The sequence below is a fragment of the Psammomys obesus genome, unplaced genomic scaffold (assembly GCF_907164565.1).
Source record: "Psammomys obesus unplaced genomic scaffold, mPsaObe1.curated_primary_1811, whole genome shotgun sequence".
Lineage (NCBI taxonomy): Eukaryota > Metazoa > Chordata > Mammalia > Rodentia > Muridae > Psammomys > Psammomys obesus.
The window spans coordinates 11,187,948-11,201,702 of NW_026596134.1; the positions used below are offsets into that span (position 1 = coordinate 11,187,948).

The following is a 13,755-nucleotide window of genomic DNA, read 5'->3' on the forward strand; positions in this document are numbered from 1 at the left end:
AGTACCCGGTGTTCGGCCACCATGGCTGCTGGGTGTTCCCTGCACGTTAATCCCAAGGGCAAGTCAAGATGTCTGGGGCCAGGACAGTGTGCCCAGGCAGAGTGCCTGCCCTGACATCCTAGGTAACAATGACACCCTGCTCCTCTGCCTCACCGCCTTCTGATTGGGCGTTTGACTGCTTATTAAATGAGCTCATCCTCTCAAGAACCAGCTACCTGCCTTGGGTTGATGGTGCGTCCACGAGGAGGAACTAGATACATGTGGGGGTCTTCTGTCTCACAGCCACCTTGGGGTCACAGCACCTTCCCTCGTGCTGAGTGGTCGAGGGCCCTGGGCTTCAGCCTTCCCATCCACTGCGCAAGTGGGTGAGAGAGTTGTGTCTTGTCATCTGGGTACTGTCCTGTAGCTCCCTTCCCTCATGCAGACATTGGTTCTGCACACTCGAGATAGCCCTACTCTGCTCAGGACGCCAGGTCCATGCTGTGATCTTTAGGTGACAGGAAATCTGGCCCCCGTGACAGTCTGTGCCCCTGAGTCTCAAGCAAGCCACACAAGTACAGGCACACTGAAGTGCACACAGCTCTCCATGCACATATATGGATGGAGGGAAAGAGCCGGAAGTAATTACAGCAGACTGAGCAGAGCCCCATCTGGGGACACAGATACAGATGCTGTTCCACAGTCCACTTCTGTGGTCCAGCATGGGCCAGGTGGCTTCCAAGAGTCTATATCCATAGACTCATTCAAAAAGGGGCTAAAACTGTATGAGGAAAAAATACAACTGCTCAAAATACATACTGACTTTTTCTTGTCTTTATAAGTATTTCAGTATGGCAGCTATCAACAGCATATCCCTGGCAGAGAATGCAATGTACGATATAGACGTTTTCTTCCATCAGAACCCTGAAGCTGAACCAGAGGTGGGGTGAGGGGTTATTGGATCGCTTTGTTTCTCTTTCCAGTGAGACCACACTGACTAAGTCCCCTTTTTCTGATTTTTACTTTTAAAAATGCACATATAACTACATAGGTAATAAGCAAAAATGCACTGTCTGTATCAGAGATTTCAATTCGTTGGTTATTGGGAGCTAATCTCCCCACAGGCCCTGAAGAGTGCTGCGCTTGCTCTCTCCTGGCCTGTACCACCCACCCCCATAAAGAAAGGAGGCCCTCAGAATGCTCCTCTGCCCACTCTCTGCCACCCCAACTGCACCCTGTACTAATTCTGTGGGAGGGGGTGGGCTTTGGCATCTCAGGCCTTGGAAGTGGCTAGCCAGTTGGCTGTGGTCGCTCCCTAAATTTTTCCAGAAATTCCCAGTTCTCTAAAACCCACCACAGCCTATAGATATATTGGCACTAATCCTGAGCACCCCTTTCAAAGAAATTAGGCCAGAGGAAATTGAAGGCCCGAGCTGAACGGGCCCTTGGGCTTACAGCCAGACTTCTGGCATCCTCGACACCAGTGTCAATTGCATGAGAGCCCATCACTCCAGCATTTCTAATTGCAGAACACACTCTTCTAGGATATTTCAAACCATCCTGGAAAAAAATAATAATAAAGCCACTTTAAAAGATTCTGCCAGCCACATGCCTTTTAAAAAAACATTCAAAACAGAAAAGCCATCCTCATGTATTCTTGACCCTTAATGATGGCTTTCTCTGAACCCACAGGGCGGCTTCCTCCTTTGAGGACATACATGATACGGAATGTGGTCATATGGGGAATGTTTGAATTTACTCACCCTGCATAGCTCAGAGGGTGGGGGAAGGAGAGAGCTAAGCTAGCCAGAAGTTCCCTTCAGGTCCTTAAGGGCTGCCGGTAGAAACGGAAGAGGACTTATCCACTCGACTTCAGGGGACTCAGAGAACATCAGTGCTTGGGGATTCTATAGAAAGGCTCATTAGAGGTCCATTAATTCCAGGGCTCTCTCTACAGGGGAATAGAGAGCTCCTGGAAGATGTGAGAATAGTGCTGCCCTCTGAGGAGAGAGCAGAGACCCAGAACCCCGTGGGCTGAGGACTACTGTCTCTGTAGCTGGCTGACCCTCAGGCTCACAAAAATATGAGATTTGTTTGCTCCTGACTGAGTTTGCTGCTGGAAGGCCTAGTAGGCCTCAGAAGGCACCTTTCTTCACAGAAAGCATTTGCCCCAGAAAAAAGAGCTCCATGGGAGGGCAGCCTCCTGCCCACAGAGATCACTTGCTAACAGAGGCCTGCCACCTGTGTGGGGCAGCCGCAGGGGTCCTTCATGAGAGGCCCCAGGCCCTCTTTTCCTGGTGTTTGCAGCACTTGTGGATGAGGAAGAGCTTCAAAGGTGTATGCTAAGTGCCAAGACCTCTGTACTCCACCTCTGCCCCAGGCCTCCTCCTTCTCCTTCCTGCCTTGCACATGCTAGGGGCCTCCTACAAGTTTTGATTTGTTATAGTTAGCTTGGAGGAGAGCAAGAGAAGGAGGAGGCATCCTGTGTTTGGGTCCTGACATTCAAGCGGGGCTAGGGTGAGGGGGGTGGAAGGGGATGAAGGGCAGAGGTGACAGGGAGTACAGAAGGTTGCTTTAATGCCACTCCAGCCCTGTCTGTCATCAATGGAGAGAGGCAGCGTAGCACCAAGTTCGCCTCACTCAGTAGCCCCAGAGCTCTCTCCTCAACTCGTTGCTGACCTTTGGCAGAAGTCCCTCCCTGCAGTGCGACAGGGCTCTGGCAGCTGGCATTTCCATCCTGTCCTTTGTCCCTGAAGCCTCCCCTCCACTGCCCTTCAGCCCAGGTCCTCAGAGCGGAACTTGAGCTGCCCTTGCTGTTCTGGAGGCTGAGCAGCCTCACGAATCATCTGTCCTCACTGAAGTGTCTGGAGGCCACCCAGAGCTGGTGGCAGAAGCCATGTGCTGCTGGGGACAAGGCTGCCTGCAAACACACTGGGGCACCTGCTGTGAGGCATCTTGAACGGGCACAAGTTTGTCAGGAAGGCCTTGGCATGAACTGGGTCAAAGCGGTTTAAATTGACTCAAGCTCGAAAGCCAGCCCTACTCTGTTCTGAAAGAAGATAGTCACCGACCTCTGGGTTCCTTCTCCAGGGAGCCAAGTGGCAGTTGTGTTAGCCCTCCTGCAGTGTGCTCAGGTGGGCATGGGCAGAGGAATGCAGACAGGTGGCTGGACTGAGGACACCTGGCATCGAGCCAGCCTTCCAGACTGGCGCAGTTATCCTGGACACATACAGAGCTCAGAGCAAACAACGGAAACAGAGACAGCCTGGTGGAGGGCAGGCCTTACCCGTAGCTGCTGGGCTCCAGATAGAGAAACCGAGGACAGCCCCTCCCCCTCCCCCACTCCCACCCCCGCACCTACTGGTGCTGCTTCAGGTCCTTCTGCGGGAGTCAGTGGGAAGCAGGGTGGGCTGATAGAGGTCCCCTGTGCTGCATCACAGACAGCTCTTCTAATGCTTCAGAGGAGGAGGGCAGCTGCGGGGAGCCCCAGGACGGCCCAAGGCTCTGTGTTCTAGCACCACCAGCAGCCATCCTGTCCAAGCCATTGTTCCCTGTGGGCTTCCGAGTAGCAATAGTTCAGTCAGGCTCTGATTTAAAGAAACGGGTTTGTTAAAGTATCCCTGGCCTATTCTCTTGTGTGTGCTGCTCCTCATCCAAATTGCCGTGAGTACAGACTCGGCCTGTTCCCCTGTCCTATAAAGCCTGTGTCTTTGAGCCCAATTCTCTCTGGAACAGACAGTCTCACACTGCTTCAGTTGACCATCACAGCAGTACCAACTCATGGATACAAAAAGCCAGCCAGCATGGAGAGCCACGGCAGGGCACTGGTCTAGATCTGTGCTCAGTTAATGGTCAGGTCATATTCTTAAATCCAGCGGTTTTTTTTTTTTCAGGGCTTGCTGAGGTGATTGTCCTGCCCTGTCATCACCCACAGCAACGCTCAGTGAAGAAGCAGGGCCGGGGAGAGGATTCTCTGCAGTTATGTAACATCTCTCACAGGCCAGTTAAGCAAGTGCTTGAAGTTACCATGAGCTCCTTGCATGCCAGCTGCTGGCCCCAGGTGTTTGTGCTCCTGTGGGTTTTGAGGGGCCATCAAATATCACTGCCTTGAGCCACTTGCCCTAACCCTGCTCCCTGCAGGGTTGCAATGATGGCACTTCTGACCTAGAAGTGGGAACAAAGCTATTAAAAGTCCAGTGAGTAACAGATGACTACCTGGAGACAGTGCAGAGACTGATGGGGCACAAGAGACATCCATACCCTGCCTGGAGAGCTCCCAGCACTCATTCCCCAGTCACTGCCTGGGAAAAGTACAGCCAGCTGGAGACAGGACACCTGGCCCCAACTACAGCTGAGCACATGAATTTTTAGCATGGCTTCTTTGAGAAGGATGCTTTTTCATGGATATCGCCTCCCCATGCCAATACCCCTGGGGTAGGCAATAGACTGTGGCATGCCTTGAGCCCAGCAAATGGCTGCCCTTGCTCCTGGGCAGAGCAGCATGGAGATACCCAAGATTCCCAGAGGAGCTTTGGTCTGGAAGGCTTCCTACTCGTGAGCCATGGTCTTCCCAGGGCTCCTGTGTACTCTCTAAGCATGTGGCAAGGTGGTGAGTCTAGGGCAGCAATTACCACAACAAAAAGGCAGATGCTAATTGCCCTCAAACTAGCCAAGTCCATTTTCTCTCACTTGAAATAACAGGTTTAATTTAATTCTTTATTTCTAATTTGGTACATCACCAAGATCTTATTTGTATAAAACACCTGATTAGAATAATTACAAGCTTGGGAAGCTGTCTGCGTTTGTGTCTAATGAAAGGGACTCGCAGGGAGCTCCTGTTCCCTCACACTCTGCAAGAATGGGGGGACCCGGTGGTGAGGACACACACATGCGTCACAGTTCAGTCTCAGCTCCGCACGGCTGGCGTAGGTGCTCTGCTCGGCAGAGATCTGTAGTAGCATCCACCCTGGGAGTAGTCAAGGAGGATGGAGGTTGAGCCAGCACCTAGCACTGAATAGAGCTTGGTGTCCTTAGACCGTTCACTGCTCTTAAGACAGGCCTACATGCACCCACCTGTGTCCCAGCATGTCTGGACTATCACCCCTTAGGTCATACCATTTCAATGCAAGGGAGGGAGTTATAAGTTCTAGGGTCATGGAGTATGTTGTCATCTTCACTTTCTCTTGCTGAGAGCCAGTGCTCCTAGCCTACCTGTGGGAAGCAGTGGATCCTGTGCTCCTCAGGGAATTTGGAGGCCCAGGACATGGATGGACTGGATATCCTCCAGGAAGGGCCAGGCTGACTGAGGTAGAGAAGTGAGAGGGCTCAGCAGTGTGCCCAGTGGCCGCCATCCTGTCTGAAAGGCTACAGCTAGCGGCAGTGGGAACAGTTCAATGCAAAGCTCTGGAGTGAGGCTTCTGGTCTTTGGAGAGGAGGAAGGAAGAGAGGAAGGGATTTTGGTGCTCTAGTACAGGATTGCTCTTCAAGGCCAGGGCAGAGCATGGAAGGGCCTAATCACACAGTCAACTGCCAGCCACTCTGGCCAACCTTTTGCTTAGCAAGAGCATGCTGTGGTAGCTCCTGTAGTAGGACCGATTCCCCAGCCGGCCTTGGCTCACGGGGAGATGGGGAAAGGCCTACCTTTCATTCCAAGCCCACACTGGCAGTCCCCATAAGCCTCCAGCTTTAGGAATGAATTCCACAGAACATATTGCTTGGGAAGGTCTGGGGTCATCTGAGAGTAGCAACCTGTCTCTTCCTTAGGAGTCAGGCCCAGGTCTGTGAAAGGCCAAAAGCCTAACCAGTGGGGAACCACAGAGACACCACCGCCACCATCCCCCACCAGCTCTAGCATCGACGGTGTCAATCAGTTGCACCCATGGGGCCTTGCTCTGAGGACTTTTAGCAGAGTAGACATGCTCCGCCCTATACCCTGGAGCCCTCACAGCAGGCTGCACACATATTCAGTAGCTGCCACATCAAGACAAAATTCCTAGCCTAGAGACCGGGGGACCTGTCTCAGCAGAGTGAAACCAGTGGCCTCTGAGAGAACAATACTGTCCAAGTTCCTACACTGGCCCACTTTTTGGCTAACAGGACACCCCAGCCAGCCCAGGCAATAGGAAGGCAAGGAGTCCTCCTGAGCCATGAGTAAATGAGCAGGAAGTTTCCACACTGCTGGCCACAGCTGGAGAACCCTGCGCATTGAAGAGGAGCAATTCCCCAGTCATAGCATGGAGGTGAGGGGTGGGGAACAATGCAATCAGTCAGCTAGTGGTCAGAGAAACCGAGAAAACAATGTGGCTACTTGATGTCGCCTGTATACACTGGAATGGGCTATCAGCGAGCCACGGGCCCCCTGCCATAGCCACAGCCTCAGCCTTGAGTTGCCACTCAAAGCCGCAGGAGCAGCATGGTCCTGGAGCACAGAGCAGGCACCCTGTCCCACCTGCAAAGAAGTAAGCAGGGGTGCCTTTGTGCCTTCCAAGGTGCCCTTTACCTTGTCTCTTGCCAGAGGCGTATGGCGTGGCTCCTCATCCAGAACGCCACCCACCACCTTCTTCTCAAGTGTGTTCAGAATCATGACATACTGAAATGTGTCTAGAGAGATGAGATGGGCCTGTTGTGACCCCTGCACATTGCTGCTTGCTTTCACCTTCCAGACCCTGCCTGCATCCATCTACTGTTTGCTGCTTGGGAGGTTCCAGAGAGAGCTAGGCCGATGCCACCCCCTAGAAGGAGCAGGCAGGAGCTCATTAGCCCTAATGTGCTGCTGTCTGGCCCTCGCGTTGGATGATGATGTTGGCTTGTCACATCCCCTCCAGGGGACCAGAGGCATGGAGGAGCCGGTTTTTGCTCACCTGAAAAGGTGGGGGTCACCTGATAAGATGATTGTCCACAGCTGGAATTCACTGTCTCTTAGAGACTGAGGATGCCCCTCACCCTGGTACATATTGGGCTTGGCCATGCCTTCCCAGAGAGCTATGATGTCCCCTAGGGAATCAAATGCACATGGGGTAGTGCTGAGCATGTCCCAGATGCTGGGTAAGCATTTGCTGTCTGTACTGCAGCGGTTGTTCCCATCCCTTCAGGTGCGCCAGCCCGGAGGCTGAACATCTCTCCCTGTTCCTATCCAGTTCCCACACTCTCAGAGGGATGGAGAGGCTAAGAGTGAACCAGCGTACACTGGGACAGGGTCTCTGAGATGGCCCACCTGCCACTGCCATCGCCATCAGTTCTTGCTCCCCACCCTCTGCTTCTATTTCCTCCTCCTCTTCCTCCTCCTTCTCACCCACCAAGACTTCCTGGACCCTGTCCCCCCAGAGCTAGGGTTCTCTCTTCTGTAACCCCAGCAGAGGACTGCCACAGGGCTTCTTGGCTGCCATCCCACTGACTGCCAGCTCGGCCCAGCAGGTAGCTCAGAAGTCAGTTCAACCTTTTAGGCACCTGCAGGCACCCGTCCCAAGGAAGGGTCAGCTGAAGTTGTCCTCTGCGTCTAGACGCTACCTGCCGCAGATGCCGGTTTTCTGGGTGCTCTGAGAGTTCCCGCTGTCCGCCCTGTTCTATCGCCCGCATGTGGCCCAGGCCACAGCTGCCACTGTGCCTGCCACTGCTGAGGCTTGACCCACTGCTCTCGCCTGGTGCTAAAGTGTGTGGTGAGAGCAGGCTAGGCCCACCTTGGAAACACAAGCTGTGTGTAGGAACAAGGCTCCCTGGGAGAGTTAGGATTGTGTTTGAGTGATGTGAGGCTATGGCCTGTTCTTTATCCACCATAAAGATATCAGCTTCTCCGTGCATACCTGGAGCAGTGTAAATACAGTTTGACTCCCAAAGGGACTGACCAAGTGATTGTCGCATTTGTCTCTAATAGTTGAAGGCAAGATGGTCAGGAACTATTTAAAAGCAAAGGGTAGAGAGGAAAGACTTTAATCCTACCTATTAAAATATGACTCATAGTTGTGGAAATTAAAACAGCGTGGCGCTGATACAGAGGGTAGCTATGTGGCTTATTGGAACATAGTAGGTGACCCTGTTTTTGGCTATGGTCTGCTGCATGACACAGCCAGTGCTCTACAGAGTGAAGGGCAGGCGGGATTAGCCATTTTATGTCTTACACAGCAGCAGAATCTAGCACTCTAAAAGGAGTCATGGCCCTTACCAATGACTGCCACTGTGGAGACATAACCCTGAAGAAAGACTCTCCAAATGACCGAAGGCCACTGTGAGGAATGCTGGGGACACCAGATGACCCCACACCCCACACCCTTCATCCTCCACACAGATCAGTCCCTCCGCGTCTGTTTAGAAACAGACCATAGGTGTTTCTCAATAAATTCATCTCACTAGAGGCTGTGGGAGTTATAAAAGGCTGACGGTCGAGTAAAGAGTAGCTGTATGCGCCTTTAGAAGACAGAGGCAGGGGCCTCGCCGCAAATTAGAGGTCAGCGTGGGCTGTAAAGTGAAATCCTGTTTCAAAGAACAGCAGAGCACTTTCTAGAAAGATAGCCGTGGCTGTGTGACGTTCAAGAGTAGAGGCTGGCTATGACCTGAGTGTCTCCACACAAAGGAAAGGCTGGTTACATAAGAGTGTGGCCATTAGATGAAAAGGCACTTCCTGACCAGCATGACTGGGAAGCGTGGCTGTGGTCAGATATTTGGGGATCAACACAAGCACCCGACTGAAGCAGAAAGGTGACTTGTGTGCACAGCTGAACAGGGCTGAGCACTGGACATTAGCATAAGTCACTTGATTAAGGCAAGAGACTGGGAAAGTCTTTTAAATGTCATAACCAGTGACGCCACAGATGACAGACACCCTCCCATATAGGATTGTGTCACCTAGGACACAGCAGACCAGCCACACTGGGTCACTATAGGCCTTTGCACTTGGTTGAGGAGACATTTTCAGAGGAACTATATAAAACTGCTTTTTGTTTCTTTGCTTTTTAATTATTATTTGGGGGTGATGTAGTTGTTATTTTGGTTTGGGGGCTTGTTTGCTTTGTTTTTAGTTTGTTTTGGGGTCTCACTGTAGCCCAGGATGGCCTCACACTTTACCTCCTCAGCCTCCTGAGTGCCATGAGCCATGCACCTGGCTGAAATTGCCATATTTGTGTTCAAAGGCGAATGGATTTCAGCAGCTTCATGTGGTCAGACAATGTCTGACTCTGCTGCCCCTGAGCCCAGGGATTGGCGCAAACTTGCTGTGTACCTAGAATAGGAGATGCCTCCCTGCCTCCAGGGTCCTTCCTCAGGGTCCAGGTCAGGTAGGTAGCTGGCCCTCCTGAGTGTCTGACTGTCTGTCTCCACAGGCCCTGGTCCTTCACCAGCTGGGCCGCTACAGTCTAGCCGAGAAGATCCTCCGAGATGCAGTTCAGGTGAACTCGACAGCCCACGAGGTCTGGAATGGGCTTGGCGAGGTCCTCCAAGCTCAGGGCAACGACGCGGCAGCCACAGAGTGCTTCCTGACGGCCCTGGAGCTGGAGGCCAGCAGCCCTGCTGTGCCCTTCACCGTCATCCCCCGAGTGCTCTGAGGGGCCACCTGCCTCCCCCTGCCGCGCAGGCCCAGTGTGCTCTGAGGGGCCACCCGCCTCGCCCGCTGCGCAGGCCCAGGGTGCTCTGTGTGGACACCAGGGGTCATCCTGTCACCAGTGAACAGATCTGCAGTACTGAGGCCCTGGCAGGAGCTCTGCCCACAGTGGATTAACCACGCCAACCCTGAATCATCGCTCTCCCCTCCTGCATTCATCCACTCTTGTTTTTGCCAGATCCACGATCATTTTCTGAATCTACTCATGTTGTTCCAAATGGATTATGTGCCATATTCAGTTAGTTGACACCTGGGTTTTAAGTGAAATGATTACGGACTTAATCAGAGAATGTAGAATATATTCCAGGTTAAAATTCAGTGGCAGAACAGATTATTTTTATCAGCGCTCTAATGAAAGCAACTGCCCTGTCCTCTGCGGCCCTTCCACCTCTCCTGCCCCTCCCTTGGCCCAAAACCAAATGTGAATTTTCTGTTTCCCACCTCAGTACTCGTCCATGCCAGGACACCAGCTGACAACTTCTCAGTTTTATTGTCAACAGTTGTACCATGTGGTGAATTACTGTTCTCCTACTTAGAACAAAGCCCGAGTCTAAGAGTATTTATATTTTACCGATATATGGCTGTTACAAGAGAAGGAAATATGAGTTATTTAAGTTTAACTTTTTTATGTGAATTCAGAGTTTATTTATCGATGGAAATATGTACAAAGAAGCTTCAAATGGAATATTTACCGACATTCCTTATACATGACAGGCACTTGGCTAAACAGGAAGATGATGTTAATAAAAAAAAAAATGATTTTTAAATGGACCGCTGCCTTTTGTCTTTCACAGAGCTGGCAGACCAGAGAACCGCTGTTGGCTCATTTGTGGGGTTAGAGCTCTCCCATTCTGGGGCTCTGAACGGTCTGCCTGGGCACAGGGAGGGTCCCACACCAGCTGTGCAGAGAGCCGCTCTAGAAGATAGCTTCCGGCCTGGGCTGGCTCCTCACTCCAGGTCTGAGCAGGGTGAGCGCTTTTCTCCTTCCCAGCCTCTAGCTCCTCACTTACATCTGTCTGTGTGTCCAGGTCCCAGAGGCCCTGGCTGTCTGGCCTGCTTTCCGACCTACCGTGCCTGTCTCAACTAAGGACATTCATTCACTCACTCTCTCATTCATTCATTCATGGGTGAGGAGACATGGAAAGGTCAAGACACTCACCTGGGGAAACTACCTGGCAAAAAAAAAAAAGGGCATTGAGATGCAAGCCTGTGGCTTTATCTTTCCCAGACGTCAGGGTCTGCCCTGTAGAGCGAGGCTTTGGGGACTGAGCCATGTATGAGGTGCCCTAATTCCAGGGATGCTGACTGTGACCAAGACAAGCCTAGAGGAAAATCAGACGAGTGTGTGCACGGAAGAGGGTACACAGATGAAGCAAGGCCATGCGCAAAGCGAGGGACCACGCTGCCATCTCAGAGAAAGTAGCCTGGACACCTTTCTAAAGCAACACAGGCTGGGGCACGCTGGGAGGATCCCTGAGGGAGGGTATGCCCACCCCAAAAATAAGCCAGAACAGCTGGTCAGAGAAGGGTCAGAGCCCAGACAGCATCCTGCCCTCAGGGCCCTCCCTAGGCTGGAGTGGGTGACACACTGGCTGAAGGCCTGGGGCAGGAGAAGGGACTTCCTAAGAGGAGCTACCATGTGGCCTGCCGCCTCCCTGATTGTCCTTGTCTCATGACAGGAGCACTCCAACATCCGCTGCTTCGTTCATGCCCTCCCCCAGCTACCTCTCGAGGCCAGCGGATGGATGTTGTTCGGGCTGGCACAGAGGGTCTCATAGCATGCGAAGCGACACCCCACGGCACTGTGCCCAGGTGACCGTGCTCTCCTGTACAGCTTATTCCTACCTCTCCCTACACTTCCCCCCTTCCCACTCTCCTGGCTCTCCTGCCCGTTTCAACAGTGTCCACACACTCGACAGGTCCCCTAAGACCTGTCTGGGGAGACCAGCAGTTGACAGGATGCGTGGGGCCTCAGAGACCCTCACACACAACAGAGGAGCCAGGCTGTGTCAGGACGCAGCCCCTCCGCGCTGCCTCTTCTCTTGCCAATTCTTCAGCCCCACTCATCACTCATTTCCTGCTGTTTTCCCACCCACACGGCACCGGACGGAATCAGGAAAAGGACGTCCTGCTGACGTCTCACGCAGACATAGGAGTTTCCAAAAAGCCAGGCCCTGTGGCCTGCTCAGCAAGGTGAGAGATACCCACCAGCTCTGCACCTTCCAGAGGATCCTGAGTCTGTCCCTCTCGGGGCTTACTGTCAAATGGGAACAGTTGCCCCTTCCCTGCCTGCTTCTGGGCTAAGACTTAAGTCAGCAGGCAGCTGTTAGGGTTGGGGGGGGGGGGGGGGGTACCAGGCAGGGAGCACCGAGGATCCAATTCCTTCACAGGGCTGCCATCCAGAGCTTTGGTGCTAGCCCTACCTGCAAGCAGGTCTCCTCCCAGACACATGCCCTGACTGGGTTGGAGGCAACAGGTGCCAAGAAGGTGGTGGCACCTTCTGCATGTCTGTCCCCACCCCACCAGGAGCCCCAGCTAGCCATCTGGCTATCTACAGCCTCCGCCATAGTCCCCTGTTCCCTCATCTGCTACTTGGCCCCTGACATTCCCTGAGAACAATAGGGTTCCCTAGTGACCACTGGGCAGTAGGTCACACAGATCTGGCTGGAATCCCAGCTATGACTACTTATGTCATCTCTGACAGAGAAGGAACCTTCATCTTCCGTCTCCAAGATGGAAGTAGTTGACTTGTCGTCAGGACTGTAGGGAATATTCACAGAGACTAGTCCATACACCCCCGTGCTTGCCGGTCCAAGCAAGCCAGTCCCTTTGACAGGGTTTCCTCCTTCATACAAGGCTCAAGGTGACTGTCACCCAGGCTGTGCCAAAGGTCCCTTCTGTCTCTGCTACACAGATGGAGTCACAGGAAGGCAAGCTAGAAGTGCTGCTGCTGTGGAGACAGAGGCCCTGGTGAGGGACGAGGTGAAGAGGTAGGATGAGTTTGGCACAGAACCTGGCCTATCCTGTCTACCAGTCTCAGAGCTCCTTGGCCTTCTTGGCCTCAGACAGACCATGCCTGGGCGCTGGGTCTTGACTGAGGTCTAGCAACACAAGGCTCATACCGTAGCTGCCTGAGGCAGAGCCCCGAGAGCCAAGGGCTTGGGCTGGAGTTTTAACCCTGGCCTGGTGCCCAGCTCTGAGGCCCCTCAGGTGAGTCGTCAGGCCTCTCAGAGTCTCAGTTTCCTTGTATGCCAGGTGGGGAGAACACTTTCTACTAAGATTCAAAGTGAATGTCAAACACAAGCATGTGACGATTCCCCATAGAATGTTCTCCCACAGCGGAGGCTGTGGTACAGTCACCTGCCTGCCCACGAGCTGAGCTGGGCACACACACACACACACACCACACACCCGTAGCCACCCAGCTGCACAGGCCACAGAAGGAAGAAGAGTCCAAGCCTCACTCCCACCCCGCTGACTCTCAGCTGCACCCCAGGAGCTATGGCTGCCTGAAGGTGGAGCTCCCCAAGTCTCCTGGCATGGACCCCATCTAAGTGGCAGTGAGGCCTTCCTTGCTCAGCCTCTGCACCTGGAGAATCCCGTATGACCGGTCCCAGAGGCCTGGACTGGGGATGGGTTGTCTGAGCTGGGGGGGGGGGTTGGGGGGAGAGTCTGGGAAGACATAGAGCAGAGCAGGGTGTGAGTAGATGACAGCTAGAGAGGGAGAACTGGCAGAGGAGAGTCCTCAGGTGTGAATGGGGGACCTTACATCACATCAGGTAGTCAAGAGAAAGGCCCTCCCGCCTTTGTCGGCAGGGAGGAGCCACGGGGGGGGGGGGGGCAATCCTCCCCTAGACGAGAGGACACACTGGACCTGCGATCCCTCTAATGCTTTGACACGTGGTTGTCCAGATGTAACTAACTTCAACCTCGCCACTAAAAACTGATGGGCAAGATGGCCCAGCGCAGGGCTGATGGCCAGAGCTTCATCCCCGGAACCCACATGGCGGAAGGACAGACTCACCTTGTCTCCAAGTTGTCCTCTGGCCTCCACGTGCACACTATGGCACACTTGCCCACGCACACAGATAAGCAGATAAGTAGACAGACTGACAGATGATAGAGAGACAGAAGATAGATGATAGATAGATAGATAGATAGATAGATAGATAGATAGATAGATAGAT

The 13,755-nt window shown here is 53.1% G+C and overlaps 1 protein-coding gene across 3 annotated transcripts in view; it reads left to right on the forward strand.

The window, feature by feature from the left end:
• Ttc7b (tetratricopeptide repeat domain 7B) overlaps nucleotides 1-10,339 on the forward strand; it is a 179,254-nt gene extending 168,915 nt beyond the window's left edge. For all 3 annotated transcript variants that reach the window (XM_055592898.1, XM_055592896.1, XM_055592897.1), the window contains one exon: nucleotides 9,291-10,339. In XM_055592898.1, the coding sequence (XP_055448873.1) occupies nucleotides 9,291-9,512 (222 nt within the window). In that variant the 3' untranslated portion in view covers nucleotides 9,513-10,339. The remainder of the gene's footprint in view (nucleotides 1-9,290) is intronic.
• The last annotated feature ends 3,416 nt before the right edge of the window (nucleotides 10,340-13,755 follow it).